Consider the following 19,652-nt stretch of genomic DNA (forward strand, 5'->3'; position numbering starts at 1 on the left):
GTTCGTTTGTTCGTTCGTTCGTTCGTTTGTTCGTTCGTTCGTTTGTTCGTTCGTTCGTTCGTTTGTTCGTTCGTTCGTTTGTTCGTTCGTTCGTTTGTTTGTTCGTTCGTTCGTTTGTTCGTTCGTTCGTTTGTTCGTTCGTTCGTTCGTTTGTTCGTTCGTTCGTTCGTTCGTTCGTTCGTTCGTTCGTTTGTTCGTTCGTTCGTTTGTTTGATCGTTCGTTTGTTTGTTTGTTCGCTCGCTCGTTAGTTCGCTCGCTCGTTAGTTCGCTCGCTCGTTAGTTCGCTCGCTCGTTAGTTCGCTCGCTCGTTAGTTCGCTCGCTCGTTAGTTCGTTCGTTCGTTCGTTCGCTTGTTTGTTCGTTCGCTTGTTTGTTCGTTCGCTCGTTAGTTCGTTCGCTCGTTTGTTCGTTCGCTTGTTCGTTCTTGCTTCTGTGCGTCCGTGCATCCCTCCGTGCGTCTGTCCATTCGCGCATTCGTCCATTCGCGCATTCGTCCATTCGCGCATTCGTCCATTCGCGCATTCGTCCATTCGCGCATTCGTCCATTCGCGCATTCGTCCATTCGCGCATTCGTCCATTCGCGCATTCGTCCATTCGCGCATTCGTCCATTCGCGCATTCGTCCATTCGCGCATTCGTCCATTCGCGCATTCGTCCATTCGCGCATTCGTCCATTCGCGCATTCGTCCATTCGCGCATTCGTCCATGCGTCTGTCCATTCGCGCATTCGTCCATGCGTCTGTCCATTCGCGCATTCGTCCATGCGTCTGTCCATTCGCGCATTCGTCCATGCGTCCACCCTTCCCTCATCGTTCATCGGTGAGGGTGTGGCTTAGTAAAATAACAGCTGTTCTGGCGCGTGTGTTCAGAAGGTCGGCGGATGGACAACGCTGCACAGCGGCGGGCGCGCAAGGCGGCGGCTGGCGCTCGAAGACGGAACCCCGATGCGCGAGCGCGCGAGGCAGAAGCGTGCCGTGAAGCTGCGCAGCGGCGCCGACAAGATCCCGGTGTACGAAAACGGGAAGCCCAAGCGGTGCGGTAACGACGTGCGTACCCAGCTTCGCTCCACTCTGTATCATTCACCCCGTGGATATGCTAGCATTTTTAAAGATGATAGTCTTTCTTGGGGACCTTCGTCGCAAAAGTTTTGATCTCTCTGTCTGTACATTTGTCTGTTTGTCTGCCCTTAACAGTACCCTAAACGGCACCAAAGTGGTCAAACGATACTCCAACCGGCCGACCCCACCCGCAGCGCCCACTAATATAGCTCAAGATTGAGCGTTCGTACTTTAGCAATTATTGCGCATATCTGAGGCACCATAACAACACGTCGAGGACCGTAGCTTTTATCGCGTTGCGCTGACCAGGCAACGCATGCACGAAAAGGCGAGTGTTTCCAACGCTTTAGGACGAAACGGTGCTGGCACTTACCCGTCGCCTTGCGTTCAACACCTTATCACCTGCGACACGGGCGTGTGCGCTTCGTTTTCCAAGATAACTGCCAGATAGCGCTCATGTCTCACGTGTGACGTGACTTGATGCGCTCGTTCGCCTCCGCTGCACGCTCGAGGCACTCTAACGCAGCGCCTCCAGAATACTATCACCGATTTGCTTGTGCAGAACATCAAATAAACGTTTTGTTCACTCTCTCCAGACGCAAGACTATCGTCTTTCGACGAAGTTTGTTATTGAAAAAAAATAACAGCGTATCCACGGAGTGCATGATGATGAGTGGGGCGAAGCGTCCGTCCGACCTCTTGTTCTTGCTGCCATCCGTCTGTGTGACCGTCCGCACTTACATCCGTCTGTCTGTCTGTGCGTCCATTCATGCGTTTGTTCGTGCGTCCGTTCGTCCATCGTTTGTCTCTGTATCTGTGTCTCTCTGTGTCTGTCTGTCTGTCTGTCTGTCTGTTCATCTAGTAAACACTCCCAAGTACCATCATCTCGCATATTTTCATCATATATTCAGCATATAGAAGTACCGCCATCCAGTGGGCATTCCAAGGACTAAGCGAAAGATGGCAATCGCGCACTTTCTTACGGCTTGCGCTTCGTGTCTACTTCCCACCTTTCACCGCTTTCAGTTCATGGACATATACTAGCTCACTATATTCATGGCGCTGTGGCCCGACCGTCTGAAACCTTGCTAAAACCAAGGAGGTTGCACCAAGGAGTTTAACGTAGCAACCCTTTCTGATCAGATAGTGCTCTAAGTGCGTCCTTCTAATACCAGTTTTTTTAATAAGCATCAAATTAATGCAAATTTTGTTAGTTTGAGTCGCCAATCTTTGCCGCTGCAAGTTATTTTATCAGAAACAATTATATTTTTATTTGTGTGTAACGTGCGCGGGTTTCCTCTTCAATTGAAAAGGGATCGCGTGTGCCGCTTCTCTATTCCGACCGTGGAGGTGGCTACCTACTACTACTACTACTTCTACTACTACTACTACTACTACTACTACTACTACTACTACTACTACTACTACTACTACTACTACTACTACTACTACTGCAACTACTACTACATACATCGCGGACGCGCGACCCATGGCTTAGGGAACTTTGCCCCCAAAATTCGCAGCGTGCGTGCTAAAGCAGACTGTGGGTCTGTGTGTCCAATCATTCTCCTCATCCAGATGCCACTGCGTTTTAGCAGCGATTTGCATGTTCTGGTAGGAAGCACCGGTCCATCACTGCGTGCTTTGCAGCGTCTCAGGTTTCTCTCCTGCGCAAGGCCGTGGTCAGTGCCAGCGTCAACGTCGCCGCCATGTTAGGGCACGCTGCTTCGCATCTACACATGCTTCCTTTTTGTGGCAGCGGCGTAATTTTATTGCGATCTCACTTTTATGGGCACTCTTGGCTGGATTTTTTTGAAAACGCAAAAAAAGAAAAATAATCGAGAAGGAGAGTCCGGTGTGCTGAAATGGACGAACGATCTCTTGCTTGTGAGCAAGGTTTAAACATAATTGCTGGAGTGGTAGCTGCCGCAATACTTTGCCAGCAGTAGTGAAGCGAGCTTTTGCCCTCCAAAGATCTCAGAAACATGCTATTTTCTGGTGGTGCCCACTTAGACATGAAGTGGCTTTGATTTGTTAGTCTAAAAGCTACGATAATTATATATTACAAGATAGTTCTTTGCGAAGAAATAATACGCAAAGCCTAGTATCGGTGACTTAATCTCCAATAAAATTTGCCTTTAATTTGAGGCTTACTAAAGAAAACTAGTAACATAAGAACGCACTATAGGCACTATCTGGCCCTAAAAGGTTGCAGCGTTAAACTCGGTTGGCGTGTGAGGAAAACGCTCCATCTCAACACCGAACGCAAATAGCTTATTATGCCCTAGTAAGATGGCTGCCGCAGCTGCCATCTTACCACATGACGGTAGTTATAGCGCGAGAGCAGAATGACGACAGAGAGACACGAAGGAGACGAGCGCTCATTCTTCTCTCGCGCTATAACTACCATGTCATACCAACTAGCCCAAATCGCCACACTTCTGAGTGCCATCTTACGGCTGGTACGGCTTCACTCGTGGGCAAAATCTTCTACTCCAGCAATTTGTTTTTTCAACCTCCTTGCTTGTGAGTGCCAGGCATTAGCCACTGAGCCACCAAGAAGCACCTCCTTCAGCATTGAAACGGCAAGTTATTCATATATACCACTTACCACTGGCAACGGGCATCTCGGGGGAACTATCGTGTTTTCAGCATTACCAGCGAAAAGGCGCAATGATCGCGCGTCGCCAGGCCATCATGGCTCAGTGGCACGCGCTCTCATCTCCCATGCGCATACCTCGCCCCACGGAGAAAAGGGGTGGATGCTCTCGCGTGCGCGCGCTTATCCTGCGGTGGGGAAAATCGTATGCATTGGGCTTTCAGCGGAACAGTTCTGTTGCACTTACCAGGCGCACAAAGGTCACTGCACTCGTTGCACTGTATCCGTTTGAGAAAAGGGCGCGCTTTTTAGACAGTGAAGTGACAACTTCGCTGTGTCTATTAAGTTCATCTGTACCTGTGAGTACGTTTTGTGCGTCATTTGTGCGTGAGAAACGCGGGGCACGTTTTGTTCTGCTTGCCATTATTCGCGTGACCTTCCGATTTGTTGCTATTCGCAACTTCCAGAGATGGTGGCGTCACCATGCGGCGTCCATCGTAACTGTCGTTTGGGGGAAGCCCATGCAGCCAGCCCATGCCATCCATCATTCACTCGGCCTCACTTTGGCGGCTCGCTGGTGCTTTATATTTTGTCGCTGGTAATTTCTACTGCGGTTATTGGGAAGTCGGACAGGTACTGCCAGTAGTAGTAGCAATCATTTACTCTTTATTGTTTGCTCGCTGAGATAGAATAATCACAAAATATGTTGGCTGCCGCTGTGCAGACGCCGTGCAGCCAATGGGGAGGTTTCCTGCTTTGCACGACCACGGCCGCTTGGTCTTCCCCGGTCGTGTCACGAGCAGCGTTCACAAAGCTGTACACCACAGCAGACAATGTGCCCGGCGTTCGAAACTTCTTTTCCGTAAATATACGCCGCACACGCGTTTCTCAACGCGCAGTGTGGGATATAATACATGCCAGAGTCAATAACCTTCTCAGCAAAGCCTTGACAACACGGTGGCTGCAGCCGAAAATACTATACAGGTGAAGTGACGGGCACACCGGTGGCAGCTGCGACCGCGCCGGCTGCACGATCCCCCAAACGACAGCCATGTTGGGCTTACACCAGTACCCTCTCTAGGTGGTGAAAGCTGCGAAATACGTTCATTGCTTCGCTTTTGCGGCAAAGCTGTGACATTTAAATGTGGGCTATGTCAGGCATCCGGCGTTGTCCGCGGCGGTGTCCGCGTGCCTACAGGTGTTTTCTCCGCTCTTACTCCTTCTCCCATATCAACAGCTGCGGGCGCGTGCACTTATGCTCGCCCCTTGCAACCGGAGCTTCTGGTGCGAGATAGTGTAAGAGATGGTAGGTGCAGTGCTTCGCCGCTCCTTCTTTCGCCGTGTGCTCTCTCTCTCTTCTCTGCGCCCCACTTTGCCGTCTGCTCGCGCCTCACTCTCGATCATTCGCTGGCTGGACGCCTGTCAAAAACATCCTGGAATGTGTGCTCGAGGCGCCGCTATGAAACGCCAACGCCGAGCCGAGGACGCTCTTTGTTTTGTTCACTTCATAGTATTTTTTAACCGTGCACGCTAGCTATTAGTGCTGCACACGCATACCGTGTTTTTACGACAGAAAAACGCCACGTGCAACAAACGGCGCTATTGCCTGCACGGTGCAAAAAAAAGAAAAAAATGGCAGCATATCCACGGAGTGAATGATGGAGAGTGGGGCGAAGCATTCGTCCGTCCATGCGTCCGTCTGTGTGACCGTCCATGCGTCTGTTCGTGCGCCCGTCCCTGCGTCCGTTCATGCATCCGCCCCTGCGTCCGTTCATGCGTCCATCCATGCATCTGTCTGTGTGTCCGTTCGTCCATCTATTCAACACTCCAAGTCCCACCATCTCGCATTTTTTATCATATATTCCACATATAGAAGCACCGCCATTCAGTGGACATTCCAAGGACTAAACGAGAGGTGGCACACGCACACTTTCTTACGGCTTGCGCTTCGGGTCTACTTCCCACCTTCAACCACCTTGAGTTCATGGTATATACACTGTATTCATGGCACTGCGGCCCAATGCTCGCTCAACCTTTCTAAAACTAAGGAGGTTACACCCAGCGAGTATAATGTAGCAACCCTTTCTTGTCCGATAGTGCTCAATATACATGCCAATGGCTGCTAATGGGGATCGCAGCGTGCACGTTGACTAAAAGCCGAATGCTCCTGTCTCTCATTCCCCATTAGCAGCCATTGGCATGTATATTGAGCACTATTTTTTATTGTTAAACAACGCACAGAAGAAATCTCTCACCGGCACCACCTTGGAGATCAAATGCTATACCTATTTCGCGTATGTGCCACTGGTGGTTACGTACTACGAGAGACGCCCAAGCCACGCCATAAGGAGCTTCGCCCCTAAAAATATTCCTCTAACACTGGCTTCTCACGTGCGAAGCGCCATAATGGAGGCTACGCGATGCATTCGGATTTTCCTCGTGGTTTCCTTCGGGGAGTTGGGGGCATCTTTTCTTACACCTTGCAGCCAATAGTGCCGTTCTGTCGCGAGAAACGCGGTATGCGTTTCCAGCTCTAGTAGCTAGCGTGCACGGTTAAACACTAACGCTGGTAGCACAAACGCATTTCAAACACACTGGAATGAGGCACAAACACGTTTCAAACGCACTGAAATGAGGTGTTGGCAAGTCACGCTAAAGTCTAGGAAGTGGGGGCTCCGGTTGCTAGGGACGCGCGCGCCCACGGCTGTTGCTATGCGAGAGGGCAGTGGACTGATCCCGATAGATGCCTGACATAGCCCGACTACGAAATGCATTTCCATTTAATAATATACACGACGGGCGCTTCTGTGTCTTGTCGTCGACGACAAGACAGAGAAATACTTTACAGGACGGGCGCTTCTGTCTGGTCGTCGTCAAACGTACCGCTGCAACGTGTTTTGTTCAGTGGACCTATATTGTCTCTTCATTACAGTGCATTGAAAAGGCGTCTCTGCGACACATATGTAAAAGCTCTCTTCTTTTATCTGACCCTGCTCTCTTGCTTTCTCACGCAGCAGAGTGAAGGACGTCTAGTGACGACACCCAGCGGCGAGAAGAACGTGCTCACACTGGGCGCCGAGAAAGGTCTGGGCAAGACTGGTCTCACCGTCAGCATAGTCGTCGAGCCAGTGGACCCATCCGCAGCGGCTTGCGTCGACGACGACCCCTACAGTAAGAAATCAGACTACCTAACACGCTCTCATTAGGTAGTCATGTTTCGTACATGTGGCACCGGGCAGCACGATAACGATGGCTCAAGAAGACGCACGAAGAAGTGTCCTCGTTTTTACGCTAATCAGTTATGAAATGCATAACCGATTCCCGCTTTCCCAAATGTCAATTCTTTTGTAGCAAATCATTCATCATTGTTGGGGTTGATTGTGATTATGATGACCGGGTCTTTCATTAACTGAGGCAACATGAAAGTTTGGCTATGGGGCTTCGTTTTCTCGTCTGATACGTTTAATCTAGCAAAAAAATAAAATCAATTTTTAATGATTAACCATAACAATAACCAACCATTAAACACCGTGATTAAGCTTTCTTCCAGAGTATATCTTATGCACAAAACTCAATTCGGTGAGGAAGAAAGTTTTATAGAAGTATGCTAATTCGTACGAGAAAATGCTGTCGCACTAAAAAAGAGTTGACACCTTTGCATTACGAAGTAAGGTCTACTGGTCATTTTCGGTGCAAAACCGCGAAGTAGCGCTTGTTTCTCCGCTGGAGTAGTGGGATAATGTAGGTAGTGCACAGCCGTTTTATTCTCGAAGTTGCTCGCGTGTATTTTCTAAAACTCATCCGCTGAAACACCAGTGATACATATTATTACCGGGCTTCTAGGAACCTTCTTGTGACTTCATCAATAGGGCACTCTGTACTGCCTGGGGACAGATTTTCATCTCTAGGTGCTTTAGTATGAGCGTTACTCATACGGCATATCACTTCACTGTGTAGGGAAAAAAAAACGTGTTTTTTTACTCTTTTTTTAAACGTGTGAGAGCCACATATGTAGCACTCTTTTTAGTCTAAATGAATCTCTTTCCTCACATTGACTCTTCTAATGAGTCAGTGGGACTCTCTAAGGAGAGTCGACATGCCTAAAAAGAGTTCTACACAAGTGACTGTCACATGCACAAAAAAAAAGTCAGTTCTTACCCAATGCGTCTTAGAACTCTTAGAGCGTACACACTAGATCTGTAGCTTCTTTAATACGCGTGGAAGTTGCATTTGTGCCACTCTTTTTTGAGAGTCGCATTGACTCTCTTATTTAATAAGAGTTAAACTCGTGCGACTCCTACATGTACAAAATAAGAGTTAATTTTTTATAGTGTACACTCGGGAACTGTATCTCTTTTTTTTGTAATACGGAGCACTTTATTTAGGGAGTGCTATAGAGTGCTAGCTTGAAGAAGCCGTAACGAACCAGCCTTACCACTTGCATATCAAGAAACATCAATATATAAAACTATCCTAAAGCCAGTGTTGTAAGCTAAGGTACTACAAGTAACGCTTAGAAACTTTCTCTCAGCTGCACTTGCTCACATTTGGGTATGGTTTTTGTTACTTTCTGTGGTATTTGGATCTGGGAACGCGCAACGCTAATCTTAGAATATTTCTTGCTTGTCGGGATTGAACGTGAAAACTTGTAGACAGTCTGATCATTTTCTCTCGACATAACTTTTACACAATTTTTTTTTTCATTTACAGCCTGCAAAACACCTACACCTGCCGAGGAAGACATGGTTCGAAGCCTAATTGTAAGTTTTTTTCTTTCTCTCTCTCTCTCTCTCTCTCTCTCCTACAATGTTTCGTTCGAATTATTTCACCACAAAAACCACCACAATCATCCTCATTAGTCTGTGCTGCGCTAACCACGACCTAAGACCTTCCTCAGAGATCCTATAGCTGCCGAGTCAGTTGAATTGGTCCCGCGCTTTAAAATTTTCAATTCTAGTCCGTGGTTGAGTCGATTTTGTAGGCATGACATCAACACCTGTCAATAACATTAGAATGTTTCAGCTACTTGATTGTGCTACTCATATTTACTCTGTAGATGAATAATATACATATTTGGCTAGATCGCTAGCGTACCTTTCTACACTTCCGGAAAAGTAAAGTGCATGCCGCCATTGATTCCATTTTCCTTGCTTACTGATTCACTGGGAACTGTAGAGACACTCTATGCTAGGCATTCCAAGAACCTCGTCAACAAGTCTCCACTTCCGATGTTCCGCGTATACCCACTTCCGTTTTCCCTTGCAAATTTTCCTTGCGTCACTACTTCCATGGGCTCTTGTGCGTTCTGCTGAACATACTTGCTCGCGTTATCCAAGACAAACAACCCAAGAACGCTTCCCTATAACTCATCTACGCACAAAAAAAAAGCTTGTTTCTCCCTGAACTATATACCTCTCTGTGATATCGGTTTACCCGGATACCGAAAAACGCTTCCGGCACTAAAGCGGCGGGCAAAGCTTTGCTTCCGGTACAAAGAACGGAAAAGAGAAAAAAAACTGCATTACATAGCGAAGCGCAGTTCATGAAAGTGGGTGCTTTTCTGCGCATTTTGGGTTTTCGCTGAAAGCCTGATTGATCGCGTCTTTTCGGTGAAGAGAAATAAGGTCATCTTTCCTTCCTTTTTTTTATTTTTCTTCTGCTGCTTTACCATCATGCGGGTGACAGTGTAGTCCTAATGGATGACCGAATGAGTGGCTGCAAAAAACAAAAAAAAAACAAAGCATGCGATCTCAACCACTGCCGCTATTTATATTTTTCTTTTATTATTTTTCGCTCTTTCTTTTTTTTCGTACACCGAACACGGACTGGAAGACGGGATGAGAAAGTAAATTCTTGCTCCAAGAACGAGTGCCCTTTTTTGTTCGTCTGTTACGTACACAGGTTTTCGAATGTCGGGAATGGTGTACCCGCGCAAACATACCTCAGCTTACCATGCTGTGCGTGAGGCGCGCGCTTTATAAAGTACCGTTAGAATGATTGATGGAAGCAACGTCCCGAGGCGACGCTTTCACGTGGGAGTGCGTTACGCCATGGCTGGAATAAATTTTCACCAGTCGCAGATGTTTGAGGCGTGCGTAAATAGGCGTGACCCCGTCAGTGGACAGCAACGTAGTTAGAGTATCAACGTAGCCAGGATATTAGGGGAAGGGGTTCTTAGGGTTCTTTACACTTATGTTAGACAAGGAGAGCAGAATTAGACAAGGGAAGCAAAAAGGCAAGTCTTAAAGTTACTCTGCAGAAAACGAAAGTAAGGCGCAACAACCTCGGAACAGAACAGTTCTTCGAGATAGGTAGCGGTGCACTTGAAGTATTAAGAGTTTACGTCTACCTTAGACAGGTAGCAACCATGGAGGCGAACAAGGAGGTGGAGCTGAGTAGAAGAATACGAATGGGGTGAATGAGTGAAAGAACTTTATGAGGTCCACAATAGACGAGATTTAACTCTGCGTCACCTGGCTAGGCCCACTCGGGAATGGTCAGGTTTAACCGGACCAGAGGGCCCTCGCGCGGGCACTCTGGACGGCCAGGATTTGAGAGGTGGAGTCCTGGGTCATAATTAGCTTGTTAATTTTCTCTAGTTGGTACATTGCCACTATCCCTCAAGAGGAAGGTATATAACAGCTGCATCTTACCGGTAACTACCTACGGAGCAGAAACCTGGAGGATAACAGAGGGTTGAACTTAAGTTGAAGACGACGCAGCGAGCAATGGAAAAGAAAATGATGGGTGTAACCCTAAAGGACAAGAAGAGAGCTGAGTGCATCAGAGCAAACAAGTGTTAACGACATCGTAATCGAAGTCAAGAAGAAATGGTCATGGACAGGGCACGTATACAACGAAGGCAGGATAAGCGCTGGTCATTAAGGATCACACACTGTATTCCAAAAGAAGGCAAAGGTATGAAGGTGAGACAGAATGTTAGGTGGGCAGGTAAGATTAAGAAGTTTGTGGGTTTAAATTGACAGCACCGAGCACAGGAACGAGTTAACTGGCGAACTCATGGGAGGGGCTTTTGTCCTGCAGTGGGTGTAGTCAGGCTGATGATAATCATGATGTATTTCTTTGTCCATGTTCCATATATATTTCTAAACTTTTCACTACGGAGTGGAGGGTGGGAAAGTGTAACTACCCAAACGCTGCTCACAACCCCTAGCTTCTAACACCTTCCCTCCCCCCTCCCACCGCCCACAGCCCAGTCGCGCCTTTTTCTTGCTGCTTACGCTTGTGCGAGTGTCAATTTCTATTTGCTGTCCACGTGAAGGCGATCACCACGACGGGGATTCGAACATGTGACCTTCGTCAGATGGTGTAATAACAGAGCAGCAATAGTGATCAGCGACGTTTTTAAAATCCGTAGGGCGCATAAACTGCTATCTGCTGTTTAGTGTTGGTTCTTGCCGAAGCTGCATTTTTTTTTCTTTTTCGTAATGATGAGTATAAGTGGTTCCTGTCCTTATATGGAAAATATTCTACTGCCGAACGTAAGATGTGCAATCACACTACTATCTAACATCAGATGAAAGAAAGCAGAGACCTGTGTACTGTGCTATGTCAGTGCATGTGAAAGGCCAACTCCAGTGATTTTTTGACCATGTCAAGGTAATGGTGTGTCTGTGTTTCTGACACACTCTTGACACGAGTTCAATACCTGGGAGGCTCAGGAAATTTGAAAATAACTTTTAATGAGCAAAAACGCATAATACCAAAACCGAAACCCAACCGAGCGCATGGTCCACGTATGACGTACTGTTTGGTAAGAACCGACATTCGTATACTGGTCCCGCCGGCGCGGAGTGTGAACTGTGAAAGCCAGACCAGCGAAGCAAAGTAAAAAACACCACAAAGGAAGAAAGGAAGCTTTTCCGCGCCAAACACTGCTGCTGTCGCAGCAGCGGCCAAAATAGCGATGCCACAGGCTGCGTCGCTTCCGTTGACATGCCAAACATGACGTCACACACAGTGTTCTAGAAATGCAAATATGCACTCTTAATATGCAAAGGAGTACTCTGGATTAGCTGGAAAGAATTAGTTTTGAGCGTGTGGATTTTGAGAGCAAACTCTTCGATGTATTCCAGGCAATGACACTTGCGCTGGTGTCTGCCCGATCCCACTGACTGAAGGATAAGTGTTAACATAAGGAATCCGCCTCGGTGGTAGAGTAGTTTGGCGGTGTACGGCTACAGACCTGAAAGTCGTGCGTTCGATTTCGACCACTAGAAGATCGTATGCTGTGTTATGTCAGTGCACGTGAAAAAAACACCGCATAGTGGTATGTCCTGAGCCCTTCAGTGCAAGACCCTTTGTATTCACGGAGCGGTCCTTGCAGAGAAACCCAACATGGTTAGCGAACAGGTGTCCTGCAGAATGTTCCAGCGTCATCACACTCGGGTTGCTAATTGTCTCCAGCTCCTAGCAAACGAACTTGCGTCTCGTGATGATTGAAGCACTCACAATTAACAGCTATTGCAGTCACATACTGCGATGCAATCACACGTGCCTTTTTTTTAAGGGCAGGCCATGGAATAATCGCTAGCAAGTCGCTGCCTGTAAATGAAAACGACTTTCCAGAGCTCATTTTTGCTCCTCCTTAATGTGAAGGGAGACTTTCAACTTCGGAAGACAGCTGACCTTGGCACGATCGCAGTCTTGCTGTGTCATTGGAACGAACCCGCAAACAATTGTCGTCTGCAGTTTCAAAAGTGAACTCGTGTGACGTGAACAGTTTGTACAACGCGACAGGTTTGGTGACATATTAAAGGTAAAGACAGAGGCAGGTTGTTAAGCGAGTGCTTTTCAGCTCTTAAAAGCTAGAGCCTAAAAATGTAGCTGATCCCCCTATATATGGATTGAAACGAAATAGAAATGTCTTTACAGAGATAGTTGAGCATTTATTGTGCTTTGTTTCAGCAGCAGCAACTCATTGCAAAATCGCGTTAGGAATGGAAATCGGCTTAAAACGTGCAGTGTACACCTCAAGTAGAAAGAACGCACGAAATTAGTATTCGCCGGACGAGAGCGGACAAACAACTGTCACAGCTCGACACCTAAAGTGCGCTGCTCAAACTGAAAGACGCACTAAACAAGCGCTCAAGTATACACAAGACAAGCGTGAACAACTGTCACAATTCTTCGAGCGTTTTGTGTCAGCAGCGCGCTCCTTCTGTAAACGCGGCCGTGGCAGCGTGCGAAGTGGCCTTCGTCCTCCCCGAATAAAGTCTCATAAGCGCGCGCGCTGGGGAGACCAGGGTCCGTAGAAGCGGCACTTCGGGGAGGTGAAGACTGCGACCTTTAGAGCACGCCCGACACTAGAGTAACCGTATATCCCACTTTTAGGCAGAAAAGTTGCGCATTTATTTTTTTAGCACCTCTAGCAACCACGCACTGTGGAGAAGGTGGTGCACAGGCCGCACCATCCAAAGCGGTCGCCGTCCACCTGGAATCTACTAAGAAAAAAAACTGAAAAAATCGACGCTGTAGGTTTAGTGGGTCGCTCCTTAAATCTCGTAGGACCTTTATTTCGTGTTTGTGAGTTGTTGCTTATCTTTTATAGCTGGCGTCAGTAGACCATGCTGCAGCGGTGGTGCATGTTATTAGGCACTACGCTACGCTTTTGCATTTTGCGGTATACCGAACAGACTACTAAAAATTATGCACAATCTCCTTGAAGGCATCCTCGATGGGATGCGAGGCAGCAGAGGTGCGCACAGCATTCACCTCGTTGAAACGGGCGAAGACGCGGGTGCTGGGAGAACGATTTGAAGTGAAACTCGGTGTAGTGATTTACTTGAGTAAACGTTATTTTCTTTGAAACGCTAAGACACGTGAGGTGGATTGGTTTTCGTGCAAGTTTCATCGCATATAAACGAGCCGAAAGAGTTGACAGATTTATTTGCGCTTCCTCAGCAGCCGTATATGGACGCAGCCTGCTAGCCATTTGCAATGGCAGGCCGCGTCCATACGTCTGCTGCAGACCCGCAACTAAATTTCTCTAGTGTTTCCACTTGACGAGCAGTCGAGCGTTGCAGGTGGTGGAGAGAGTGAAGCGAGAGAGAAGTGTGTTGCGAGCTGGTGGAGGAGCGATCAGCTGCTGCGGGTGAGGAAGAGAGTGACGTCAACGCGCAGGTGTGATTTGACTTACGCGAAGTAGTTTCAGCTACCGCGGCGAGGGGAGCGTGGTGGGGTGCGTTGGCACGGAGACAGGGACGGACAGCGTTACAGAGGCTAGTCAAACAGTTGCTTCACATCTAAAAATGCTGCTTTTGGATTCGCGTGGGACGGTGCCGAAAGCAGATGCTTCTTCTTCCTTCGGAGGTCATTCACACGCCAGGCACGTCGACTGGCGATCAGTGACACGCTTTATCGATCGGCGACAGGCTTAAGCAAGTCACCTGCAAAAACAGAGCGTGACTGTGTAACTATGGTCGCTAACAAGGAAAGATGGCAGACATATGCGCTACGCTGCTCCCGTAGGGAGCATACACAATTGCTCTACGCAATGCGACCCCGTCGCGCCATCTTGCCACTGGTAATGACAATGTGCTGAAGATCGAAGCTGTAACTGAGCATGACTGTCACTTGTTAAGTTTCGCCTAGCAATTGATACTACGTGATATACAATCGATAGCCATCCAATAGCGAATTGGCAATCGATCACCAGCCAATGAACTCCAGATACTGATTGCTTAAGCTTAGCCTAGACGTAAATTTCCATGACAAGTGCCTTACAAGTTGGTCAATAACTAATCATCAGCTAATAAATAAATAATTACCTATGAACAATTTAATTACAAATTAACCGCTGTCTTTTTAGACTTGCGTCACTCTATGCTAAAAGCTACGCTATTTTTTATTCAAGTTATGCTTCCCTTCTGCTGTTTGTTCACGCGCAGATGAACGCCGAACTGCGTAAGGAGGAGTTCGCCAAGCTGCTCGAAGAGCACGCCCAGATCGTCATGGAGATTAACAAGGCCGAGAACAGCCTCGCATAGCCGCTCGTGGGGAAAACAGAATCGCCATCAATGTTACCGCCACCATTGCCACCTCCAGCGCCACTCCACGGCTGGGGGCAGAGCCGCCACCTAGGCCAACGTAGTACCACCACCAACACCGGAAGACAGCGTCGGGAGTCTCCCGCAACACTTCGTGCCATTAGGCATCCTGCTAGAAGGTCGGCGTCTCATCACAAAACCGTTTCATTTTGTTTCTTCCCTTTGTGGCTGACGTGTTCTAGAATGAAGGTAGACACTACTCTGGGCTCCTAGGCGTGGCACACTTGTACTATAGAGCGCCTTCCAGTGCCGATATTTGACGTCCTCACGCATTTTCAAACGCGTTGTTGGATGTCTCGTCTTTGTTTGTGCAAATGACCTTACACTATGGGCGTTTGGCGTTCTAGTGATCGCACTTTATTTACACTATCCCTCTGACTTCATCAACTCTGAAAGTTTGCAGAGGTCCGCTATTTTTCGTTACAACCGAGTTCCCTAATATTAGTTTCCCTGAGAAGCACCAACTAACACTGTATAACCTCTCATGCACAAATTGCAGTTCTTACGTATATAGTTTGCCACGTTGGCTGCTTTTGCCACGAGCATGACAAAAACCACTCGATGTGGTGAGAATAGGAAGAGCATTTCATGAAGTAAAGGCCCAAGTCTTGCTACTGGAGCTTTTAAAACGTACTACCTTAAGCCTCGATCACCCAACTGTTACTCGATCGCCCAACTACTGCGGCCAACGAAAATGAGCTTTGTATAGCAACGACACCTATAGATGTTCAGCCTCAGAGCCGCTGGAAAGTCTGTCTGGAGTTACCACGCAGGAAGGGAGGTATGCACATGTGTGTTAATAGGGCGCCTGCCTTCTTATGCACTTTGCATTTCATCTACTGCCGGTAAGTGGTTTAGACCAGAAGCAACCCACTTGAAATCCAATTAGAGCACAATAGTTCGCGGTAAGAAGTCAACGGGTGTAATAGGTGGAGAATTTACGGCAAGGTTGTTTGCGTTCCTTTGAGATTAACCTTCGCTCGAGATTAAGCCTGAAAGTAGCGTGAGCTTGTATTGCTTGGCATCAGTAACGAATGACATTTTGCATCGACGTAGGGAAACACCCAGATAGTTTTGCGACGTGTTTCACCACGTCATTAGCTTTCGTCCGCGTTTTTACCTTGCGTAATCGCAAGTAGTTAGCGTGACGCATTGGTACTTCACTGGCGCTGTGTGACTCGCGGCTTATCGAACGTTTCGAGAACCTGATTTGCAATTTAGGTTGTTCTATAGAGATAAACATTAGGTGATTGTACTTACGTTCCCTGTGGTGGCGCGGTTTTCTTAACAGGTGGGAGAAAAACAATGTTTACAGAAGTAGCAGGTAGACCGTAGCAAAACCGATCACCGGCTATACTGCGTATGCGAAGGAAAATAAACATTAGGTGCGTGAAACTTTTGGGCTCTCCGTTGATACTATTAGCGATTTTTTTCGCCTTCGCTTCGCAATTTAATAGCTGCGAGAAGCAAAAACATGAGCGTAACTCTGCCACAGGACTACTCTTATTCCATCTGCGATGACATACCGAGTTGCGAAGGTGCAAGCGATTCTTTAAATTTGTAGTGATTTTTGATGCAGCCTAGTCATAACCGCTCGAAACTGAGTATTTGGAATTCTCGCTTGCGAAACGCCAAATACCAGTGCTTATTACTTTGGCCTAGACTGTAGTCTCCCATCAGTTGTCCTGTGCTAGTGCAAATATTCTGGGTTCCTCGTACATTTATGGCCAGGTGGGGAATGTTAATCTACTGACTCATCGGCTGCAAACATTCTCTGTTGAAGGGTATTATTGGATATATTTACCAAATATTGAGCACACGTCCTTAGTACACTACGTATGCAAAACTACTGTTCTTCTGATCGGAAGACCACGGTGACTGTCAATTTGTTAACTTTAGCAGAGGTCGCTGGCTGATGCAATTCTTCTTGGCCGTTTTTAGAGCTACTGATTCTTTAGTTATCGAACATCTTGAACGCATCGCAGATACCAGGAGGACTCCAGAAGTGCAAAGGGCACGCCACAGCGCTGCGATTCTTCTGGCGCCCTTGTATATGCGATGAGTTCAGGATATTCAAGAACCATTACCAAATCGATTCCTCCAGAAATTTCTTTGTGGGGCCTTGGTTTATCGTGTTTAGATGGCTCCAGGTTGTAAGAGCTCTTCTGCCACCAAGGCGACACACAACGTTCGTCCCATAAAGCCACACTAAAGGCGTAGCGTGGGGTTGTGCAAACCAAAAATCTAATAAACAAAATAGGAGACCTACGTCCCTGGGTGTCAACCCGCTGTGGAACATAGATTTAGACATGTAGGGCCTGCACCTAAGTAATGCTCAGGCGTCGTATTTAAACGAAGCAGCACAAATGTGATGTCCTCTGATATAAAAGAACTGTCCGTATCACGAAGAGTGCCAGATCTATATTTTTTTTCCTCCACAATGATCTTGTCGCCCTTCGTGTCGGACACGTCTGCCGTTTCGTGCGTGATTATTTTGGCTGCCAATGTCTGTATTTGTGTTATTCAAATTTATATATTTTGGCTGCTTTTGACGTTTATGGTTGTGTGCTCTCGCTAGATTTACGGAGTGATAGTCATTCTTGCAGCGATGTACATAGCGTCTATTGTACATTTTTCTTCAGTTGTTTTTTTTTTCTTTTCGTCCAACTTAGCTGAAACGGCGTCCAGTAGTTTTCAAACCGTGCGCACGTAATAGAGGTATATATTCATGTGTTAGAGGCGTGATTTCTATTTTTTGAACACATGTGCTTTTATTTTCTTTGCGGTAACCGGCGTGCATACACTATGTGAACAGTTGTGATGTCGAGCGGATAAATGAATAACTTGTGCAAAGTGACGTTCGTGATGTCTCCTGATGTACACAATCGATAGAACCGTAATACCCTGCAGCAGATGGCTTTCTTTGAGGGGGGGAGGGGGGTGACTTTTTCGTTTATTACAACTTTTTTGTGTGATATTGCTTGCAAAATAATATATGTTGGGATGAAAAAAGGTTGTCACTGTTTCATTGGGTCTGTTAAGCGCAGCGGATAAGTCATCTGGTCGCTTAACTAACGCGCTCATTTTAACTAGACCAGACGCCCTCGTAAGCTGCATCTCGGTACGCTGTAATCGACCATTACACGTGAAAATATAATTCGTGATGTACAAATACAGCATCCGAGAAAGTGGTAGTTCTCTACCGTACACGTTTCACGCCATCAAAAGACTGAAGTAACGTCAGTCATTGCAGTCTGCGCCTCGGTTCAACGCCGCGTCACTAGATGCCGCCACCAATGCTACTGTTACTGATGTACGTCATCCGATTCCGATGACGTTTGAGTCCATCTATGGCCTATCCGCTGCGCTTGAGTGTTGCCACGCTTCTGGTACGTTGCGTCCCCAACACACTTGTATTGAAATGGTTTACGCCCACGTTGTGTCCAATCGAAATTTGTTTGTATGACCGTCTCGACGGTGCCGTGAAAATTACAAGTGGCGGCGTCTGTTGGTGGTTGAAAAAAAAAATGCCGGCGCAGTGGTGAACAGTTCCTTTTATGTTTAAGTGCTGCTCTCCTTCCTAAGTATTTCAACTGTGTGCATGCGTGAACTTTCCAAGCCACTTGTTCTTGTTGAGTTTGTTCTGTTGTTCGTGCTAATATTTTGCGACGTGTGACGAAGCTGTCATTTGCTAGGAAACTTCTGTTCATAGAAGTGTTTGCCACGTGTGATGGTTATTTATTTTATTTATTTTTTTGCGAAATTTCCCCGTAATGACTCTCTGAGCACTGAAGTCCTGTAGCAAAAAATGTCCTGTAAAGATGAGTACGACAAAAAAACTATCTTGAGCAAATTTCTACGCTTTGTGCGTTTCTCGCGAATTAGGGAATGTAAGGCCAGCTTAGTCACTTGTTTGCCAGGACGCAGAACGTGGACTACTTCAGCTCGTAATGAAATTCTATTCTGAGAGTGGTTAACGTGCCTCGAGTACTACGTCTGGCAACGAATGACTTGCAGAGAAGTTAACTTTAAGCTGGGTCACAGGTGAAGACGTTCGTGAAACCGAGAATGGTATGTTACGATAATTTTTTGTCTAGAATAAAAATGCAGCAAATGTTTGGCTCTGTAAAACGGAAGTGCTTGGGGAGAATGTGCGGGGCATTTATCTTTTTCACATTGATGTGGCGATTTTGTAAGAAGGTCATTGAAATTTCCCTGCCTTAGTCGTTCGTGCTCTGCCCTCTACGTTATTTAAGTGAGAAACAAAAAAGAAAGAAAACCAAAGCGAAGCGTGTGTTTCACCCGCAGTTTGGTAGGAGTGATTGTGATCATGTAGCCGTACAGGAAAAACCTGTTTTGTATAGACTTTGTAAGCGTTTGTTCATATAGGTGTATCTTTGTGATTCTTGTTTATACATAAAGTGTCTTCACACCACACCAATGTTCCGCTGTGTTCTTTGTCCGTTCCTTTTTACTCTTCCCTTTCTATTCTTGAAGGTGAAGCTCAATCGTCCTCCAATTTTATGGTCTATTGGCTCCATAATTATACGTCATATATCTCTTATATATGTGGCGAAGCGTAATAAATTACATTTTCGGGGCTTGAAAAATGAAAAGGTGTTCACTTTTACGCTTTCGGCCCTGTGCAAAACGACCAAGCAAAGAGAAAATTTTGGAAATAGTGAACGAAAAATTAATTTCAAAAGTACAAGTTATGACTTCTAAGCACCCTTAGTGGAACGCTTCATATGCCATTCCAAGTATTCTGTATGTTTCTGTAAGATATATTACGGCAAACATATGGATTTCTTAAGCTAACATATGGAAATCTGGGAACGGCATGCGGAGCCTTTCAATAGGAATGCATTGCTTCAAGCTGGACCAGGAGGAGCAGTCTATTGAAGAAAATAGGTAACTAGATCTGGTT

General features: G+C 46.7%; 1 protein-coding gene across 3 annotated transcripts in view; it reads left to right on the top strand.

Moving 5' to 3' along the window:
* Positions 1-19,162, top strand: part of LOC119182184 (uncharacterized) — a 56,267-nt gene extending 37,105 nt beyond the window's left edge. For all 3 annotated transcript variants that reach the window (XM_075866636.1, XM_075866637.1, XM_075866635.1), the window contains exons 3-5: positions 6,671-6,827; positions 8,367-8,416; positions 14,567-19,162. In XM_075866636.1, the coding sequence (XP_075722751.1) occupies positions 6,671-6,827; positions 8,367-8,416; positions 14,567-14,665 (306 nt within the window). In that variant the 3' untranslated portion in view covers positions 14,666-19,162. The remainder of the gene's footprint in view (positions 1-6,670; positions 6,828-8,366; positions 8,417-14,566) is intronic.
* Positions 19,163-19,652: the final 490 nt, after the last annotated feature.

Source organism: Rhipicephalus microplus, chromosome 6 (genome assembly GCF_043290135.1).
Source record: "Rhipicephalus microplus isolate Deutch F79 chromosome 6, USDA_Rmic, whole genome shotgun sequence".
Lineage (NCBI taxonomy): Eukaryota > Metazoa > Arthropoda > Arachnida > Ixodida > Ixodidae > Rhipicephalus > Rhipicephalus microplus.